Consider the following 21643-nt stretch of genomic DNA (forward strand, 5'->3'; position numbering starts at 1 on the left):
CTCTCTTCTCCTGTAGTTCCATGTCTCGCCTTGAAAAATTTCACATTTTCAAACAGTAAGAAACAGGCTTGCAGAAATGTTCCCTCCTCCCATCACCCTCCTCTTAAAGGGACTCCGAGCAGTGCAGTAACTATGGAAAGATGCATATCATTTTAAAGCCCTCTTTCTCCTCTTTCCAATAATATATAAACCACCACCCTACGCCTTTTAGTTTTCTCCATTTTCGCGATTGAAAATAGCGAAAACTAAAAGGCGTAGGGCGGCGGTTTATATATTATTGGAAAGAGGAGAAAGAGAGCTTTAAAATGATATGCATCTTTCCATAGTTACTGCACTGCTCGGAGTCCCTTTAAGGGGAGTGACTGGGGCAGAAAAGAGAAGGGACTAGTAGGGAACATCACTGCAAGCCTGCCTCTTCCTGTCTGATAAATAACCAAAATGAAATATTTAAGGAGGGAGTAGGAGGACCAGGGGAAATTAGGAGAGGAACAGATACCGCAGAGAGGGATGTGGACCCAGAATGAACACACATCTGCACCTACTTAATTAGCTTTGTCTCTGGGTCAGGTGTGCTTTAAATGTGGTTAAAATGCTTTTAAAATGAGGTGCTAAGGTATAACGCAATATACTTGGCAACACTGATTTTAGCAGTTGGGAAATACTAATCCACCCTGCTGGATTTTTATTCGTTTGATAAAGCAGACCTGAACTCACAACTTCCTCTCTGCCCTAAAAGATAAGCAACAGCATAACAACCTTTTAAAAAAAATTTAAACATTTTGTTACACCTGATACAAATCCTGCAATAAATATGTAGGGTTCTTTTCCGTTAGCCGGGCACAACCACTAGGTGGCGATAAAACTCCAGCAGAGTTACATCTTTCCCAACTATCCATGGCGGCCTGAAGGGGGAATGGTAATTAACGCCACCTAGTGGTTAAGCCCGGTAACGGAATAGTACCATATGCAGTGTGTCTACTTCCTGCTTTCATGGAAGCAGACAGGGTTAACATCCTGCGTTTACATATCAACTGCTCTGCTGAGGCAGCCAGCTGACAGCTCAGAGATCAAATTACAGTTGTAATTAGTCACAGATGAAGGGCAATTAGACAGACAAACTCTCTAAATATATACAGGTTGCATTTCTATATGTTTTCCTTCTGTCCAGTGCAAGAGATCAGGTCCACTTTAAAGAGAAACTGTAACCAAGAATTGAACTTCATCCCAATCAGTAGCTAATACCCCCTTTTTACATGAGAAATATTTTCCTTTTCTCAAACTGATCATCAGGGGACTCTGTATGGCTGATATGGTGGTGAAACCCCTCCCCCACAGGAAACTGTGAGGACCATGGTCCTGGCAGTTTCCGGTCTGTGATCCTCGTTGCATTGTGGGAAATAACTGTTTACAGATGCTTCCAACTGGCAAAAAAGCAAGCAGCATCTCCTTCCACTGACATCACCTGCCAGCAGTAAAAATGTCATCATGTGATAAATGTCAGAATGTAAATCAGGGAGAGGAAATCTTTTACAATGGGCGAACACTGACTAAATCATTTATACATAATTATTGTAAAAATGAAGCACTTTTTTATTACATTATTTTCACTGGAGTTCCTCTTTAAAGTGAACCAGAGACGAAGCACCCTCATGTATTTTACCATATATATCAGTGGGAACATTAGAGAAAACACCTACCCTGCTCTCGGTTTCATTTTTAACTGTTCAGCTTGCTTCTAATTGGCCCTGATAAAATCCCCGACTGAGCATTCAGTCTGGCTTTGCTATAATGACTCAGCTATAATGATTCCTGAGCAGAGCCACAAGGGGGCAGGCTTGGGCTTGAAGACATCAGAGAATACAGACTCTGCTATAAAAATTCCTGAGCAAAGCCAGACTGAATGCTCAGTCGGGGATTTTATAATGGCTAATAAGAAGCAGGCTTAACAGTTAAAAATGAAAGAGCAGGGTAGGTGTTTTCTCTAATGTCCCCATTGATATATATGGTAAAATACATGAGGGTGCTTCGTCTCTGGTTCACTTTAAGTTAAACAGCAGCTTGGTTTCATCGGCTATGTTTAGGCTGCTTTTTTCCCTGGTGTCACATAGGTCTCTCTATTGTAATAGTGTGACAGAGCTGCTAGGTGACAACAGAGAAGTGGCAAAGCTCATGCCAGCTGAGATAAAGGTAAAAAAGGATTAGAAGCATTTGAATGAACAGAATGCTTGCTTGGAATGAGTTTACAGGGTACTTTCACTGACAGCCGTTCAAGATTAAAAAAGAAAAGAACATTTGAAAAGCAGCAGAACGGGACATTGTACATTCATCAAACAGCAGTGCAAGCCTTGGAAGAAGAAAAAAAAATATAAAAACGACAATCAAAGCAAGGCAGCGCTGTTCTGTTACAGCCAATTCAGAATCCAAACATTTGCTTTTTAGTTGCCTCCCAGCAGAAGCAAAACACAAAACCGTGTGTACCCGATTAAAGGCCATCGCTAGGCACAGATCTCAGAATACCATTAAATACGTTCGTAGTTCAAAGCGCTCAAATGCTGTGAAATGAAAATTCTCCAGCTAAGCATTCTGTTTAGTTTGTTATTGCGTGATCACCAGCTGCTGAATGTGTGTCATCTGTAAAGCACTGTGGGAGGGGCTACTGATGCTGCTTGGGTTGCATCATCTTGCTGTTCAGACTGCAGCAGGGTGGGCACAGACAGCCCCTTAGGAAGCCATACATTACTCGATGTATGGGCAGATCAACCATGAAACAGACCGCTCGCTCTTATCAAATCTGATCAAAGAGGGATTTGTTGCCTGCCCACACACCACAGGCCAATTTCTGATAGATTTCAGCATAAAATCTATCAGAAATCAGTCCACAGCCCAGCGTTGCTGCCTCCGCCACCTTCCTGGCCAACCCCAAAGTGCCCCCCCTTCCAGCTGCCCATGCTCAGTAAAGTCACACCTGCAAGCTGGTGCAACTCTAAAGGCAGCCATACACTGGTCGATTGCCACCAGATCGACCAGCAGATAGATCCCTCTTTGATCAGATTCGATTACAGAGGGATCTATTGGCTGCCTGCACTGCAAACAAATTTTGAATCGATTTCACTATGAAATCGATTCACAATCTGTGGAGCTGCCGCCTCCCCCAGCATACAACACCTGATCCGCCCGGCGCGAGTCCCCGCTGTCTCTTCTCCGCTCTGGGCTCCAGCTTCACTTTACTTTACTTCCTGTCGGCGGAAGTTTAAACAGTAGAGGGCGCTCTACTGTTTAAACTTCCCCCGACAGGAAGTAAGTGAAGCTGGAGCCCAGAGCGGAGAAGGGACCATGGGAAAGCAGGGACTCGCGCCGGCCAGATCAGGTAATGTATGGTCACTTGCGTCGGTCGTCGGACATTCAAACGCCGCTATCGACGCACTCCCGACCCGCCGACGATCGAGCGAAATCTTCTGCACGGACAGATCGACGGGATCGATTGATTTCGGATGGAAGTCGGTTGAACGGTCAACGTTTGCGTATCGATTTCACAGCAGATTCGATCACAGTGATTGAATCTGCTGTCTATCGGCGGGAAATCGAGTAATTGTATGGGCCCTTTTAGCCTTCTCTGGTGTTTGGTGCCACCCCAAGCACCTGTACCATGTGACACCAGGCACGCGTAGTAACATCACACATGTGCCTGATGCCATGTGGCACAGACACCCACAGTGACAACTGACATGAGGTGGCCAGGGGTCACGCCGGTGGACACTGCACACAGGCACCTGGGGGGACATTTTGTCACCTGGGGGACACCGGCCGGAGGTCCAGTCACCATGGTATCGAACACTATTACCACCACACACCTGATCCAGCGCTTGTGCCAACATTTTCCTGCATGTCCTATAAATCTTTTCGACCCACTCCAGACAGAAATCGATCGAAAGATCAATTAGGTGGCCTTGTTCGGCACTGAATAGATAACATTATCTAATCAGGTCGATAAGGCTGCCCTGTCAAGTGGTGTAGGAGTACCTTAAAGTGGATCCGAGATAAACTTTTACTGATTGCATAAGTGTTACTTTCATATAGTTTATAGGGCATTCCTCAACCAAAACACTTTTTTTGTTTTTTTTAATACTTTAATTCCCTATAAACTAAACAAGCCTCGCCCACAGCTTTTTCAGAGAGCCTTGGCACTGTAGCAAAGGCTTATGGGAGATCAGTCTGGGCAGGAGGAGGTTACTAGCCAGAGATTTCAGGGGCAGTGGGGGAGGAGAGCAAAGTAAATTTGTCACAGGCAGAGAGCTGGAGATGCTATCAGCATTGCCTGTGTGATGTTTACAAACAACATGGCTGCTGTCATTGTATCACAGGAAGAAATAATCATATTCCGTTGAAGCGGTTTGCAGCGAGATTAGCTGTGTAAACTTTAGATATCTTTAGATTTGCTATCTAAACTTTAGATTTGATATATAGACAAGCTACTTGTTATGGTTAGTTTTTTATCTCTGATCCGCTTTAACAAGATTGCAGCCCATAGTATTAATAGTCTGTGTTGCAGGAAGTAGCCAACGTCTATGTTCCTGACCAGGTTGAATCAAAAGCAATTTGCCATCTGCTAATCAAGGAGCTTTATCTACACTTCAAGCGCGACAAGCTCTGCAACTTCTGCCTACACAGATTTACAAAAACAATGCTGTCTAAATGGGGAATCAGAAAAGTAGGACTCCACCTAGTGGAAGTGGAGGTAAGTGCAGGTATTGAAAGACTCGAGCCAGATTATTTTGGTAGCAGATACATCAGCACCTGGTCAGCACCTGTCCCTGGGCCATAAATGGCACTTTGTGTCTTTACTATGAACACTGATAGTGCATGAACACTGGGCAGGAATGGATAAAACGCAATAAAAATCTTGTTGGAGCACAATGTATTGGGTGGACTGGGATAAAGTTCCATACCTCTGTGCAGCAAGCTTCACTGATGTCAGACAGGTATGGAACTGAAGTGCTGCAAAGCTTTAATCGGTGCATTGGTGGAAATGAGGGGTGTCCATCTCGGCTCTTCCTGTTCAGTAAGCCAGCAGCTGTTCAGTAAGGAGTTCTTGGTCCAGACTCCTTTACGCTGCTATTGCCTACTGAGCATGCCCTAGTAAATACAGCTCTGATGCTTTGAGTCCATCAGGAGAAAAGCACAATACAAAATGTATCTGTCCTGTCTATCAAAGCAACTTTTTGTTTTGTTTATTAAGACTGTGGGCAGCACGGTGGCGTAGTGGTTGGCGCTCTCGCCTTGCAGCGCTGGGTCCCCGGTTCGAATCCCAGCCAAGTCAACACCTGCAAGGAGTTTGTATGCTCTCCCTGTGCCTGCGTGGGTTTCCTCCGGGCACTTCAGTTTCCTCCCACATCCCAAAAACTTACAGATAAATTAATTGGCTTCCCCCTAAATTGGCCCTAGACTACAATACAAACACTACATGATACACACAGACATATGACTGTGGTAGGGACTAGACTGTGAGCCCCGTTGAGGGACAGTTAGTGACAGGACAATATACTCTGTACAGCGCTGCGTAATATGTCGGAGATATATAAATACTTTAATAAAATATGTAATTAACACTGGAGAACACTAGTGAAACTCAATCTAACGGTCATGTGCAACAGCCTAAATAACAATTTCATAAAATAAGGCTGTCCAGGATTTAAAGGCCCACGCCTGTGAAAAAAGGAAGCAGCTAAAATCTGACAAGAAGGACAGGTTTTGGACTACTCCATTTCTTCATGGGAGATTCTCAAGATTTTCATTGATTTTGAAAGTATTTCCTGAAAAGCAGTTGCTAAGTCTAACTGCCAAAATAAAGTGCAAGTGAGTAGGGGGGGGGGGGGGGGGCTGGCTGCTATCTTACTGTTTTGACAGACTGCCATTCAGGTAATGCTTTAGAAAACAAAGAAAACCCTGAGAATCCCCCATGAGGAGATAGACTACTCCAAAACCTGTTGGTTCTGCCAGATTTTACCTGCTTACTTTTTTCGCTGGAGCAGTCTTTTAAAGGGCACCTGTAGCAAGAGGGTTATGAAGGCTGCCATATTTATTTCCTTTTAAGCTATACCAGTTGCCCGAATATCCTCCTGATCTTCTGCCTCCTAATACCTTCAGCCACAGCCCCTGAACAAGCATGCATCAGATCAGGTGTTTGACATTGTCAGATCTGACAAGATTAGCTGCATGCTTGTTTTGGTGTTATTCAGACACCACTGCAGCCAAATAGATCTGCAGGGCTCCCAGGCAACTGGTATTGTATAGAAGGAAATAAACATGGCAGCCTTCATATTCTTCCCACTTCAGTTGTCCTTTAAAGATAAGTTCATGATCCTTTTGTAAACATGAAACCATGACCGCTGTTAATTCACTAACATCTCAGCAAACCGGTTATTTTCTCATCTGACCTAGGCTGTGAGAGAAGAAGTAATTGGATAACTAATGTTCTCCAGTGTTTTCAGCTGTTTTATAAGCCAAATAAAACAGCCTCTAAGCTTTTTAACCTGACAGGATTAGAAACCTCAAACATATGACAGAAGTAATTTTAAAGTACTCTGACACTAGTATGATCAATTGGACACCTGACCCGAGGTAAAGCTATCCAAGGTAAGCACAGACGTATGTTCCTGCTGGATCCACACATCTGTGTTGTCTGTTCCGCTGCTCATTCTTCCCGGCCCCCGTGTTTACTCTTTGAAAAATATGACTTTTGGCTAAAGTAGTTTTTGACAGGAAGAGGCGGGCTTGCTGTGATGTTCCCTCCAATCACCCTCCCATTTCCTACTCTTGCCTGCTCGATTAACTGCTCTTAAAGTAGAACTGTAAAGAGTTTTTAAACGCATTGTTTTACTTACCTGGGGCTTCCCCAAGCCCCCAGCAGCCGTCCTGTCCCGCGGCGGTCCTGCCCAAGCCGCTGTTCTCCCGCCGCCAGCTGCTTTCGGTCTCGCCGCCGGGCCACTGCACCTGCGTGGCTCTGGCCACGCGTATCCGTTCTTCATGTCCCCTGCTATTGCAGAGGGGAACGCGATGAAAAGATACGCTTGGCAGGGCTGCGCTGGTGTCGACTTAGAAGTCTACAGCACGGCGGCGGGAGAACGGCGGCTCGGGCAGGTCCGGCGCGGGACAGGACGGCTGCTGGGGGCTTGGGGAAGCCCCAGGTAAGTGAAACTATGTGTGTAAAACCGCTTTACAGTTCCGCTTTAAAGCGGCATGAAACTGACATAATATTCAATAAAAAGGTGTTTTCCTACTTTTTATATCCCATACAGTTATATTTGCTTTTGCCTAATTATTATTATTTTGCCTAATTATTATTATTCAATTAGAAATTACAAGTACCCAAAGTACAGTTTTATTTGCTCTGAAAGCTGCCATTGCATTTTATTTATAACTGGTGTATTTATATTGTAATGTACACAGTAATGATTTCTGAGCAGTGCATCAGTTCTGGACACATTAGAAGAAGTTTCTGCACACAGTCAGGGATGGTTTACACTCCTCTCTGCTACAATTAAAAGGTACGTACACACGTCTGATATTTCTGAACGACTTGTCGTTCAAACCGATCGTTTGGATGACAGTTTGGCGTGTGTGCGAATGATCGTTAGTTTTGACTGATCCGCTTGGCGGATCCGTGGATTAATCGTCCAAATGACAGTTAAGTCCGTACATGTGTAGAAATGACTTGTTGTTTGAAAGTCTATTACTTTGACACTATTACTTTGACACTGGGCATACACGGCTCGACGCAGGCTTATCAATCGAGCCGCTGATGGCTCGATTGATAATATCCGACGTATCCGATCACCGCGGGGATCGAATCCGCGCTCGATACCCACGGGCGGACAATAGCGGCGAATCGAGTGGAAGATCAGAAGCGACGGCGGGGACGAGCGGTAATCAATCCGGGCGCACGCGCGGACGAGCGGGGACGCGGCGGGAGTCGATCCGGCGGCTAATCGGCCGCCGGATCGACCCGTGTATGCCCAGCATAATAGACAATCAAACAACAAATCATTTGATCAGTCTTTTGATCTGGTCCATTGTTCCATCCAGTCCATTGACCATTCAAATGACATTTAAATCAGCTGTAGTTAGCTTTTCAAACATTTTGTCCTCGGTGTGTACAAGGAGTCTGAATGACTATTTGTTTGAATGACAAGTAGTTCAAACATCCGGTTTGAATGACAATCGGGCAAATCAGACATGTGTACGCACCTTAAAGGATACCACAACTGACATGTGGCATAATGAGATAGACATGGGTATGTACAGTGCCAAGCACACAAATAACTATGCTGTGTTCCTTTTTTTCTTTCTCTGCCTGAAAGAGGTAAATATCAGGTATGTAAGTGGCTGACTCAGTCCTGACTCAGACAGGAAGTGACTACAGTGTGACCCTCACTGATAAGAATTTCCTCCTTTTTTATCTCTTTCTTGCTCTCAGAAGCCATTTTCTTCTAGGAAAGAGTTTTATAGTTGGAATTTCTTATCAGCGAGGGTCACACTGTAGTCACTTCCTGTCTGAGTCAGGACTGAGTCAGCCACTTACATACCTGATATTTACCTCTTTCAGGCAGAGGAAGTAAAAAAGGAACACAGCATAGTTATTTGTGTGCTTGGCACTGTACATACCCATGTCTATCTCATTATGCCACATGTCAGTTGTGGTATCCTTTAAGTTAACACAAGATAATGTTATCACCAGTTTGGATGAGGATCTCCCTGCAGGGAGCATTCTATTGAAAAAGTAAGTCCTGTGTTTTAACCCTTTGAATGCTGTTCTGCTAAAAAAAAAAAAAGCAAAGGAAAAATGCTGTGTTTTATGCCACTTTAAGAGTAGGAAATGATGGAGTGACAGGAGAGAACATCACAACAGGACCTCTTCCTGTAAAAAAAAAATAAAAAAAAAAATAAAAATTGACTTTGGCCAAAAGTAAAATTTGTAAAAAGTGATCAAAGCAATCGGGGTTGATGATGAGAGGAGCGGACAACGCACAGAACTACATGGACCAGCACCAACATACACCCGTGCTTACCTTCGGTAGCTTTGCCTTGCATCCGGTGTGCTTTAAGAGTGGAGATACATATGTGTCCATTTGTGGAAGATGCATAAAAGTAGGTTTATCTTATACATAAAATAAGTCAGTAGTTTTCGGAATGAGCTCATAAAAACACATGGTTGCTTACCCAAGTGGTAGTTTTGGTATTATGGTCAATAAAGAATGGCCTGCCATTTGGTGCTATTCTCATTTCCCAGCCTGGCGGTAAGAAGCTCTGGACCACTTTGTGTTGTGGTTTAGGAGAGTTATAAGGAGATGGTTGAGGAGACTGAGGGTTGGACAGTGTATCCTTCACAGCTCGGCGCACGGGGAAGTCTTTAGCACCCTAAACAGTCAAACACAATGCAGACGTAACAAGCATTAATGTCAATTAGTACTGTGAGGCGGTCAGGCAGAACACAGGCTGATCATCCACAGAGAGTCATCAAAAAACAAACACAAGCCTAAAGCTAAGTAGCTGATCCGTACTATTAAAGTTTGCTAAGTATTAATTAGCGGCAGCTTAAGTGGTTACACATCATGCCAACCTTTAACGCTAATATGTTATTTCTTGTGCAATTAGCTCTTTGGCTTGCTCAGGCTGTGAGACGGGTGAGAGGAGGAGCCAACTCAGCAAACCAGTTTGGAAAAAAACAAAACTAAAAAAAAAACAAAAAAAAAACCCTTTTGGGGGATAAAGGCAGGTTAGAACCTAGGTTCAACGTGTGGTACGCGTACCCCACGGGGTACTTCTGATCAGAGGCGGCCTTTGAGGGTGGCAAGTGGGGCTATCGCCCCAGGCCCCGCACATGAAGAGGGCCCCGCATGTCATGCCCGCCATACCATGCTCATTTTGGTGGTGGTGAAGGAAGGGTCTACAGAAGTCTAGCTGTGTGTTCTGAGCAGTGTGTCATTTACAAATGCTCAGATTTTCCCATTTTATTTTACACACCTTATATTTTGCCCCCCCCTCCCCCCTCACCCTTTCATTGCTTAGGTCTTCGTCTTCAGCATGCTTTACTGTACTATGCCGTTTGCATTTTTGTAATGAATTTCTGCACTGACATGAAGCTTGCCAAATGTCAGATTAAGGTAATGTGCAAGAGCCTCAGCCTGAGGGCCCCAGGGGCATTTAGGTCAGTCGAGCATGTACTGGAGCTAGAGGGGGCTCAGGCTGGAGCTTCCAGACTGGCTGGGGATTGGTGCTAGGTTTCATGGGGAGCTAGGGATAGGTAGAGGCTGGCTGGGGAGCTAGGGATAGGTACAGTTCGATTACATTACGTATTGTAATTGTTCCTGTATTGGTTGGCCTAGGGGCCTTTTTAAACAAAGTTTCTAAACAATAATAAGCCATACTGCTTTAGAGGTGGACAAGCCGTGACTGTGGTGGTACAGTACATGGCCTTTACTTATGCCTCTAGGCCCCGCATATGACACTAGCCCCAGGCCCCTCGTACTCTATGGCCGGCTCTGCTTCTGATGGGTACAGGGGGTACTCGAGCTTTATTTAGTTAACCAAGAATAACAAATTTAGAGTTTTAGAAAATGATAAATCTTATTTAAACACCAAATTCGTATCCTACCTAATGAAAAGCAATAGTAAGTGCTTGGAAATGGTTTAGAAACCAATTACTATGTACTACGATTAAATATATATTGGTAAAGGGGTACTTGTGATAATGTTTACTATGCTAGGGGGTACTTGGTGAGTACAGGGTTTTAAAAGGCGTACATACCAGTAAAATGTTGAGAAACACTGGGGTTAGAACAACCTACATGCTTCTTAAGGCAAACCTGACACAAACATGAGCAGTAGAAACTCTGCTTATAAAAAGAGATCAAGGGCCCAACAAGAGCAGTGAGGGGTCCCCACTACTAAACTACCCTTCCTTAAAAAAAGGGGTCCATCCTTCTGATCAGATGTTTTTGTGGCTACACTTGTTACGGGTGTGAAGATCACGATGGCCGCACTGGTTTTACGACCCTTGTGAGATGGGCCTCCAGGCTGTGAGGGCCACTAAGAGCATGTAATGGAAAGGGTTGGAACATTGGGCAGCACCATCCAAGGCTTGCTGGAGGCCCCTGATTAGAATCAATTTTTACCTCTCTGCTTCTACTTTCCATAGAAGAAAATGTAAAATGTGAACTCCAAGAAAAAAAAATACATACCGGTATATACATTTTTCACCCAAGATAAATTACTTCTTTGTAAGCTGATCGGCATTAAAAATCTAAGCAAATTTCTCTTCTATTACCACTAGACATTTGGAAAAAAACTGGCTTAATTTGTGTTGCCACTGAATATTAGGCTTTTACATATTCACGACCTTAACGTTCAATCTAGATTTCTCAATATTTATACACGGTAAATGCATCATGTAAAAGCAGTATAAATAACCCCCTTTGCAATTGATAATTTATACGTTGAACAACTTACAAAAGAAAGTCACAAGATACAAATTGAATAGATTATATACTCTTTTCTGAGTGTCGGGATTGTGAAAAGAATATCAGGTCTGTAACTGCATTTCCAAAGGAATTCAGGATTACTACTTAGAATGCTAATTATACTTTTCACCTTTCATTATCTCGACCCAGAGCTCTACACTCATTCAAATACCTAAAATTTAACAGCTCCTAGTAGCGGGCCTGAAACGGGGACAATCCTATATGATAAAACCCTAATGTCTCTGCGTGCTATTGGGCATGTGCCGCAGGGACAGCCATTGGACGGGAGCAGGACAGGCAGGGGGCCGGGCGGCGAGAGCATGCGCGCGCGCGCTCTGATAGGTGGCGGCAGTAATGGCCCTAGCCCGTTATTAAACGGGCTAAGATCCCTAGTCCTATATAATAATTTGCAAGTGTCTCTGTGTTCCATTTCCCCGTGTCAGTGCTTCCAGACCTGATAGTTTGCGGTCTGTGAACCTCATTGCATTGTGGGAAATAACAGCTTTTTCCAACTGCCAAGCAAGCAACATCTCCCTGTGTGCTAATACTTTGGACAGCGATGGTGGATGGGCAATTGGGACGCGTCTGTGCACGCATTGCAGGGGGGGCTGCTGTGGACTAGGGCCTGTTTTTTTAACGGGCGGGCCTTTTTACTAGTAGTGAAAAGAAAATGCTACAGAAACATTCTTTAGAGAACCCAGATATACACCTTGAGGGAACCCGTGTTTACCTTCTGACCCTGAGGAACACCCTGCATGCGGCACAAAGGAAAGTTTAAATTGCTTGCAGCGCCTAAGTGACACCTGACACAAAAATTGTATCGGGCCCGGAAAAAAAAAAAAACAATGGCAGTGCTGCCTGGGAGTCATTATACAATGGGATTGGCTAGAATTTCAAATTCAGGGCATTGGGAAAAAGGAAAATTTAGTCCAAAGGATGACATCTCAAAAATGTTGCTTACTCACACTTTTTGTTATTTAGCCAACTTGATGGATTATGTTAAATGAAAAAAAAAACAATTCAGGTAAATTATTTTTACATATACACCATTTTATAAACCTGTTTTTCACTTTTTCCCGTTGACAAAAATGTCTCCAATATTTTGGGCCATGCTAAAAACTTATTTTTGGAAGCTGAATAAGGCCCCATTCACACTTGAAAGTGCAAAAAACGCCGGCGAGTGATTTTTCCTAGATTTCACGCAGAAAAATCACTGGACACTGCAGCAATTTTCCCACGATCGCGTTTAGCGCTACTATAGCACTGAAACGCGATCATCGGGAAATCGCCTGAAAATGGTGCCGGCTATGCTTTTGGCGATTTGGGTTAATCGCCAGTGATTAACGCAAATCGCCCAAGTGAGAACGGACCCATAGGGTTTTATTACACTAGCGCTTAAAAAAGTGCTAGAGTTTGAGTGTTTTGCCGAAATAGCCGGCAAACCGCTCTAGTGTAAATGGGGCCTCACTGCGTTTTTTTCTGTTTTGTCTTGCTTATTACCTGGACATCACAATTTTCTTGATTCAACTTTTAAACAGCAGAAAGAGAGCATGATAAATTAAGCAAATAGGATATAGTGCTGCAAAAAAGAAGGCAATCGTTTTGACAACCTTAATACGTAAGAACTTAATGGTTTCTAAAGTTCAAGCCTCAAGTACTCCCAACGGGTCTTGATTCTAGAACTTACTCCAGAAATAAAAAAAAAAAAAGTGAACACATCAAATTATTTGACGAACAGTGAAAGGTATCGAAACTCCTAAAAAAACATGAGCTGTTAAAGCTAAACAAGGCAGAAGGTGAGAAGCATTGTCGTCATTTATAGAGTATAGACATTATCCACACTAAATATCAGCAGAGAAATGCATAAGTTTAAAGCGAGGAGTGAATTTAAAAATAAAATAAATGACACAAAAAGTTTCCCTCTAACCACCACACACAAAAAATGCAAAATCAAAGTATGAAGCCAGCATTATATGACGATCAACAATAACGTCCAACAAGTATGGAATAAACATCATACAAACATATAAAGACCAATCCCAAGTTAAAGAACAAAAATTATAAAGTCAAAATAAAAAATGACGAAGAAGAAGAACAAGAAGATATTAAGATGCAGTTACAAGCTTTGAAGCATAGATAAGCCAGACCAGATGGGAGATTTTGATATTAAAAGAATGAAGAAGACGAAAAAAAATAAGAAGATGGTTTAAAGATCTAGAGCCATTGAGAAAATTAGATGAAAGGAACGTCAAGCAAAGAAGAGGGAGAAGAGGTAGTTTGAGTTAGATGAGGCAGAGCACTCTCACCTCCAGTGGTGCGGACAAAGTGACTGTGGGGGAACTGAGGCTACGAGGCCGCCTAATTTGAGGTTCACTCAAATGATTGCTACTGCTTGAGGTGGATCCCACCGCACCATCTTCTGCATGCTGGTTTCAAAGGCAAAAAATAGTTAGCAGGCTTAAGACATCCTAAGAAGAACTTGCAAAATTGGTTAAACATACAAGGATTCCATGTCAAATGTTAGCGATTTGCATTGTAACTGTCCTTTACTTTCTATTCAAATTACCCAACCCCTAATACCATGTTAGCCATTGGTAACGAACATGAACATAGTGTAAGATTAGACCTTTTGTCCGTCAAGTCCTTTTGTAATTTAGTAAAAGTTAGCATTAAGCTCTGTACTTTCCGCAAATACAATAAGAGAAGTCATGTTGAATTAAACAAAGTTTCTCTATAAATCAGTTTCCTTTGCACCCCTTCTGCCATATGCTGACCCTAATCAGATATGATCACAGGAAGCAGAGGAACCACTTTAAAGTCATTTGCAGGAGCAATGGAGTAGCGAGGGACGAGTGCAGTTACTTGAAGTTTGCACTTCAGGCTACATTGGTCAATATGATTTTATTGGGTACCCTAGAGAATTATTTGTGGCAGATTTCTGGGCCGGATTTACCATAAGGCACTGTAGGCTTGTGCCTACAGGTGCCTTATGTAGGAGAGACAGCTCCCCTCCCCAAATGTCCCCCTACTTATTACATCTACAACCTAGAATAATGTGAGCAAGGAAGGATCCGCAAACCAAGACAGGTTGAAGTGAAAAAAGGCTGAATAATTTATTCGAAATAATCCACAGAAAATGCAATAAGATCACAGGATCAACTCACGCGTATCTGGCCTACAATCTGCCCTTAGTCGTAGTTAACTACGACTAAGGGCAGATTGTAGGCCCGATACGCGTGAGTTGATCCTGTGATTTTATTGCATTTTCTGTGGATTATTTCGAATAAATTATTCAGCCTTTTTTCACTTCAACCTGTCTTGGTTTGCGGATCCTTCCTTGCTCATTTGTCCTGCCATGGCCTGGCTTGCCTGATCCTGCACCGACTGGTGTGATTACAGGGGGTAGAGCGTTATGAACTCTCTTGTTGCTAGAATAATGTGGTTACCAAATACTGGGGAAAATCTGGCTACCTAGTCGGGGGAGGAGGGATGCCTACCTAATATGAGGGTGTGGTCTGAGTTGAGGGCCTGAGTTTAAGGCACCAGAAGCCCAGTATCAACAGGCTCCTGAGCTGTAAATCTGGCTCTAGTGCCAGTAAATTAATACATTAAGGTGGTTTTGGAACATCACTTATTCCTTCACATACAACTGTTCGATGTAAAGACAGCACACAGCTAATTTCCTTGGAACTTTGGTACATGAGCTGTGTTCATAGAATGTTCTTCACGTTCCAACAGTATATAGAAGACCCATAAAATGCTAACGTTTCTATACTGCATTTTCCTGCATTAAAAGTCAGGTCTTCGAACAGATTTCCCCCAAATCATAGTGCCAATGTTAACGTCTATAAATAAAATGTAGTCACGTGACATCCCATTCCTTTAGGTCTACCTTAACTGTTTCACAGCAGTATCGGCGCACTCTTCCGAACATTTAAAACATCCTATGGTTGCCCCATTTCATAATAAAGGATTTAGTTCTGGAGGGTGAAGCCTATGAATAGCTGCAGGCCATGGTCCTTCACCAGATCTCCTGGTTGCCTTCCGCTGCTTCAGTAAACATAATGAAGAGAACCTCATTGGTGTCTCTCACACCGGGGAATCATAGGACCCAGTTAACAAATACTGGACTTCTTAGCAACTCTGCACCATCTAGAACAAAAACTTTTCTTAAATAGATCCCGGACAGACTGGAAAAACAAGCATTGATTTAGGCAATGCCTTTAATGACTAACTATATTGTTGTCTTGCAAGCTTCCCAAATTCTTTAGGCATGACAGGACTCAATCAGAGCCATTCCGTATGATACCTGAAGGGGAAACTTAAAGTGAATGGGAACCGCATTTAAAAAAAAAAATGAAGCAAACACTTATCTAAGGAGAGGGTAGGCTCTGGGTCGTGTAGAGCCTTCCGGCTCCTCTCTCGGTGCTCGCTATCCTGTCCTGGCTCCCCCCGATTAAATCCCCCACCGAAAGGCTATTTGGAAGTCTTCAGGAGCCGTGTCCTCCTGAAGGCGTGCAGCTCCATACTGCACAGGCGTGAGCGTGCAAGAGAGCGTGCTTGCACAGGCGCAGTACAGGGCCGCCCTTCTTCAGGAGCACTCGGGCTCCCTGAAGACTTCTGAAGCCTTCTTCGGCCGGGTAAAGCAGTATTTGACTAAATTAGACAAATACTGTTACCGGGGCGAGCCAGCACTGGAACGAGGGGACCAGGAGAGGAACGGGAAGGTTCTATAGGACCCAGAGCCTTCCCTCTCCTTGGGTAAGTATCTGTCTCATTTTTTTAAATGCAGTTCCCATTAACTTTAAAGAGGTCCTGTAGTGACAGAGTGCAGTAAATTATTCAGGATGCTTACTTTTACAGTAATTTTCCTGGTTTCAGCATCAAAAACCCTTCTTATATCTATATATTGCTGTATATTGGTATGTAACCACGCCCTCCCAGTGATGCTTAGCCTAGGCTGTTTAGTATGCAGAATTCCTCTCCCTGCGCACTCTTGGAGTCCAGGCGTTATTTCTGCTCGCAGCGGAACACTATAAAAACATTCTGCAGTGGTGCTGCCTGCTGTAAACAGGTCAGCACCTGTGAAAGTTCAGAATGTATATCAGGGTGAGGAAAGATTTTACAGTGGGAAGACCCTAACTAAGTAATTTGTAAGGTCATTTATTACGTTATATTCAGTAGTGTTCCTCCTTATGAGTTCCAAAAGTTTGCCGGAAAACTAAGTACAGTTCGGTCATATGGTCTTACTGCTGTCTATTATAGTGATGTCAGGTTTCTTACCAGGTTCCCTATAAAAATAACAGTTTCACCTTAACTAATCATTGCCTACATGCATCTGAAATACTTGACTAATGTCGTTAAGGTCCGCAAAAGAGTTCAGGAAAATAAAGGAGCATGTTAGGTTACGTCTGTCTAGCCCAGAGCATGCTGGGAAACGTTCTGCGTACCTGCATGACTGGACGGGTCCATGTCGTAGAGCGATTGTTATGATTGACATAATAAGTACGTCCTTTACCGTCTTTCCTTTCTTCCCAGCCTGACGGTAAACCCGGGGTAGTATGTACATACGCCACCGATGGCTGTTTGCAAGAAATGATGGTCACTCAGATATGTCACAAACACGTTAAAGAACAACAGGTAGACCTAATCGTTCATGTCATAAATACGAGTCAGCAGATTGTTTATAATTTCAATGACATAGAAGACAACCATGGAAAGATTGCCGAGTTAGGTGAGGAACATTCTACTAGGCAAAAAATTCAGCCTAGCCAACATACTTCTCCAACCAGAAGTCCTCCACGGATCTAGTCTTCATGAGGACAGGATTAAAGAGGGCTCCTAATGATCAAGTCCATGATTTAGGCATTTAGCAGGAAGAAGATTTGCAGTCTAGTCCATGTTATCAGCACAAGTTTCTAATACTCGCCTATCTGAACAAGCCGGTGATTAGCCGAGACATTTGTATGAAAGCTTCAAGGACAATTTTGCTACCTTTTAAAAGCTACAGAAAGCTGTCCTCTGACTGCGTAGGACATACACAAATAAATAGCCACCTCATTTGACCACAAGATACATCCCTCTCTGATCGAAATCTGACCTATTAATGCCATACATTGTACAGATTTTCAAACGATTTTAGCATGATCTCTATTGAAAGTCTATAGAGCTGCCACCGCTGGCCAAACCCTCTCCAGGTCTCCCCCAAGTAATGTGCTCCCCCAGGCCATGCAGAGAGTTTGCAGCGGAGTTTAAGTTCACCTGTCTGCGAGCGCACTCCTCCTCTGTCCTCTATCGCTGCCGAGGCGCCTGTACCCGCGACTCGGTGGCACGTACAGTATGTTATGTAATGCACGGGTGAAGGGTCGTAGGACTCAGGCAGCCTGGCGGCGAGGGAGAGAAGACACCAGAGGGGTGCACCGCCAAACAAATACAGGCGTCCCCGTAACGGCAGCACTCATACTGATCGAATCTGCCAGGAAAATAAGAGTGTATGGGCTCTTAAACATACACAACAGGGTAAGTAAACAGACAAGAGCCTGAAGGACAGTTTTAAACTTACCCCATGTTATGCACCGGGTTTCAATAGCATGAATGTTCTCAGTAATCATTCAAAGCTTCTGATTAGAAAAACCCCATTCAAAGATAAATGACAAAAAATTGATGTAACTAGCGGTATACACGTATCAAGTGCATCCTGGAGCTTTCATTAAAATGTAAAATACAGTATAAAAGAAAAAGGTAAACCTAAAGTGGTCTGGCATGAAAGGTGAACAGCTTTCCAATCACTGGTGGGTGGGACTTGGCACTAACTGAAGCTTAGTAGCTGGGAAAGCCCAAGGCAGTAGGATAAACTAGTCTCCCTCATCAAAGATTTGCAATGCATGAACTTGCAACGGTCTTCCAACGTCAAATAAGTGGTTCCTTAAACCTGTAAAGTAATTAACATCGAGAGAGAAACATTACAGCTGAACCAAAGGCACAAAAGCATGTATCGGAATAGATACAGCAGAAGCGGGATGCTTGGAATGGCAGACCCAAATCTGGGTAGATATTTTTTCCCCTTTTTTAGGGGTCCCAAAACAACATAAAACGGTTTTACAATCGCCTGTGACATGCCCAACAGGTGGCAGCCAATACCCGATCGGCTCACAGGAAGTAGAAAATTTCCTGTATCGTACATCTACCTAGAAATACTACTTGGCTAAAGCAGATGAGCAGAAGCTGTAATGTTACTCTCCTGATGTTTATGTGGTCAAAGAGCTAAAAAAAATAAAAAGGGTCAGTACAGATTGGCAAAGTTGTTTTTGCATCACTAATGTGAACTTGACATACCGGTAATTCTCCAACAATGTTCCCAACCTTTTAGGTTACGGCATGGTTACTCACGCTATGCAAACAAGGAGTGGCACATGCCAAACTACACATGGTAAAATTCATGTGTAGGGCACGGTTTAGAAGTAGAAGGGTAGGACTTGATGTTGCTAACACTACATTTGTCTACCCTCCACGCTTGCAGTGGAGGATGATTCATGCTAGCATTGAAGACCAGTCAGAGACTTGGTGATGGAAGGATTGGGGGATGGATTTAAGGTATTGCTGGTGAAAATGCAGACACAGAGGACCAATGGTGGCGTTTACACTTGTGTTCCATGCCAATTACTGACCAGTAACTCATTCAGCAGACGCTACATCAAGTGTCTCCTGGGTGCCCCATGGTAATTTATCTACAAGAGGTTACCAAGCAAAATAGTTGCCATGGTACCACAGCACCGAATATTAGAAGCAACGCGTGGCATCGTGACACAGCGACTGTTTCCAACATCTGTGAACAAGTTCAAAAATTTAGCTTGAAGAGACTTGTAATGAGATCATGCAAAGAGATGGAACTGCCAAGATGCAGGTTGCACCCACCAAACAGGTCGATGTGCTTGTAGGTCTAGATCCCTCAGACCTTGGGGATTGAAGCAGACTGGAAGACCAGAATATGACCCAGGTCTGTCTTTGTAATGTATTATAAGCTCTTTATTAAGGCATCATCAAACAAAGGTAGGGTACAGCATAACAGGAGGCTAATGCATTGAACAGCAACGTTTTGGGAGGACATCCTCCCTTTCTGAAGCTTGCAATGCCTCTGACACAATAATGAAACATCTACCTTTATATAGTTGGCTCAAAAATAATGAGCCAATTAGAATAGGGGCAGTGACGCTGGGTCGGCCAATCAGAAGCAAGACCGGCAAGATACAAAAGTCAAGATAATGCCTTAATAAAGAGCTTATAATACATTATGAAGACGGTGCTGGGTCATCTTCTGGTCTCCCATCATGCAAAGAGATGACTTGAGCTCAACCAACAATTAGGATTTTTTTTTTATTATGCTAAGATCATGGTGCAGACCAGAACCATGATCTTTGCATAATAAAACTGAAAAAATGTCCTTATTGGTAGTTGAGCTCAAGTCCTTATCCCTTTGCATTGTATTGGTGGAGTACCTTGAAGGACTCGAGCCCCCACTGCAGGCACTCCAATTTGTGTAGCCTGCAGTATCTCTGCATATTTGGTAATGAGACCATCTTATCTCATTACAGATAACAATCCAGGATGTTTGGTGATCAGGCAAGAACAGTGGCTCACTACGATGTCCAACTCTGGCTAAAGATCTTCATCCAAGGCAGAGTATCCAAATTAGGGGCCCGTTTCCACGACATGAGAATTTGTGTGCATTTTCTGCACACAGATTTGCATAGCAATGAATTTCAATGGGCCGGTTTCCACTGTATCCAGAATCCGCATGCAGAAAAGTATCTGGACAGTAGTGCTGTGCTACAGTCTTCACGGTCGGGCGTTTTGTGCGTCTTCACGTATGTCAACAGAGAACACACAAAAAAAAAACCCGAAAAGAAAATGAGCAATTACGCGACCGGAAACAAACATGCAAATTTGCATGCAGATAGTGAAAACGTACCCAAAAAATACAACACAAAACCGTCCGGTTAAGCCTCGGCCCACACTATAATGGAATTGTGTCAGGCATGGTAACTGGGTATGTTGTCCCTGCCTATGGCACAAACCCCTCAGTGTCTCCATTGTATCGAACATGTCATAATATGCATCATGTCAGACTTTCGTTTAGTGTTCAAGATCATCATGAACCTGCTCATGCTCATCACAACGGAGACAGCAGATCCTGCAAGAAATTAACAAAAATGTACCCTCTGCAGTATCTTATAAAGATCAAGCTTTATTAGAGCCGTTTCACACAGGCTTCTGCCGAGCTTTCACTCTGCGCCACGTTCAAACGCCGGCGTTTAGATGCTGGCTTTTGGGAAGCCTTCAAGGCTAGGGATACCTACAATTGTTTCCCAGCGTTTACCATCTCTGAGGGCTTGTTCACACTGCAGGCGTCTTCGGCGCGTGCGGTTTTCAAAAACGCCCACCGACCACGTGGACAATAAATGTCTATGAGTAGGTTCATATCAGCGCGGGTCGTGCGCTGTCCGTTCAGAGAAGCGGTACGTGTACCATTTTTGAGGAGAGTCAATGGAAGGTATAGGAGAAACGCAAAACGCTTACAAAATCGCTTTGTGTACCGATTGTGTTCGCGTTTTTAAAAATAAATACATTGTATTTATTCTTTTCCGGCTCAAAGAGTTTTGTGAATTACAAAACCGCTCGGGAAAAATGCTTAGAAAACCGCTAAGCACAAAAACGAATCGCCCACCCAAGCACCCGGAATCTGAAAAAAAAAAAAAAGCCTCAAAAAAAGTCCATGGACACGCGAGCCGAACGCAATGTGAACAAGGCCTGAAAGCTGCATGTTGCTTTCGAGAGGAGACGCAACGCGGGGATCTACTGCCCGGCTTTCATGAGCCTGCAAAAGCCAGCTCTAAATGCTCCTATTCACTTGAATGTGACCGTGGTAGATCCCCAAAAAAGCGGTACCGAAACGCCACAAAAACGCCCGTATGAACCAGTCCTTAGTCACAAATGTTAAATTCCACATAAAGGATCATTATTGCAAAAAAAAGGTAACATTATACACATGTATATAAGAAGTATATTTTTTCCCAGAATAAAATGCACTAGGAATTACTTTTCTCCTATGATCCTGTTGCTTACGGTGG

The 21643-nt window shown here is 43.5% G+C and overlaps 1 protein-coding gene across 17 annotated transcripts in view; it reads right to left on the reverse strand.

Annotated features, from left to right (window-relative positions):
• The window catches only part of NEDD4L (NEDD4 like E3 ubiquitin protein ligase), a 491133-nt gene that overhangs the window by 75894 nt on the left and 393596 nt on the right, over window positions 1-21643 (reverse strand). For 9 of the 17 annotated variants that reach the window (XM_068251284.1, XM_068251289.1, XM_068251274.1 and 6 more), the window contains 4 exons: window positions 16967-17098; window positions 13823-13942; window positions 9217-9414; window positions 9066-9095 (listed from right to left, as the gene is read on the reverse strand). The exons of 1 other annotated variant lie outside the window; for it this stretch is intronic. In XM_068251284.1, the coding sequence (XP_068107385.1) occupies window positions 9066-9095; window positions 9217-9414; window positions 13823-13942; window positions 16967-17098 (480 nt within the window). The remainder of the gene's footprint in view (window positions 1-9065; window positions 9096-9216; window positions 9415-13822; window positions 13943-16966; window positions 17099-21643) is intronic. 7 more of the 17 variants (XM_068251285.1, XM_068251286.1, XM_068251278.1 and 4 more) reach the window with 3 other exon arrangements.

This window comes from Hyperolius riggenbachi, chromosome 1 (assembly GCF_040937935.1).
Source record: "Hyperolius riggenbachi isolate aHypRig1 chromosome 1, aHypRig1.pri, whole genome shotgun sequence".
Lineage (NCBI taxonomy): Eukaryota > Metazoa > Chordata > Amphibia > Anura > Hyperoliidae > Hyperolius > Hyperolius riggenbachi.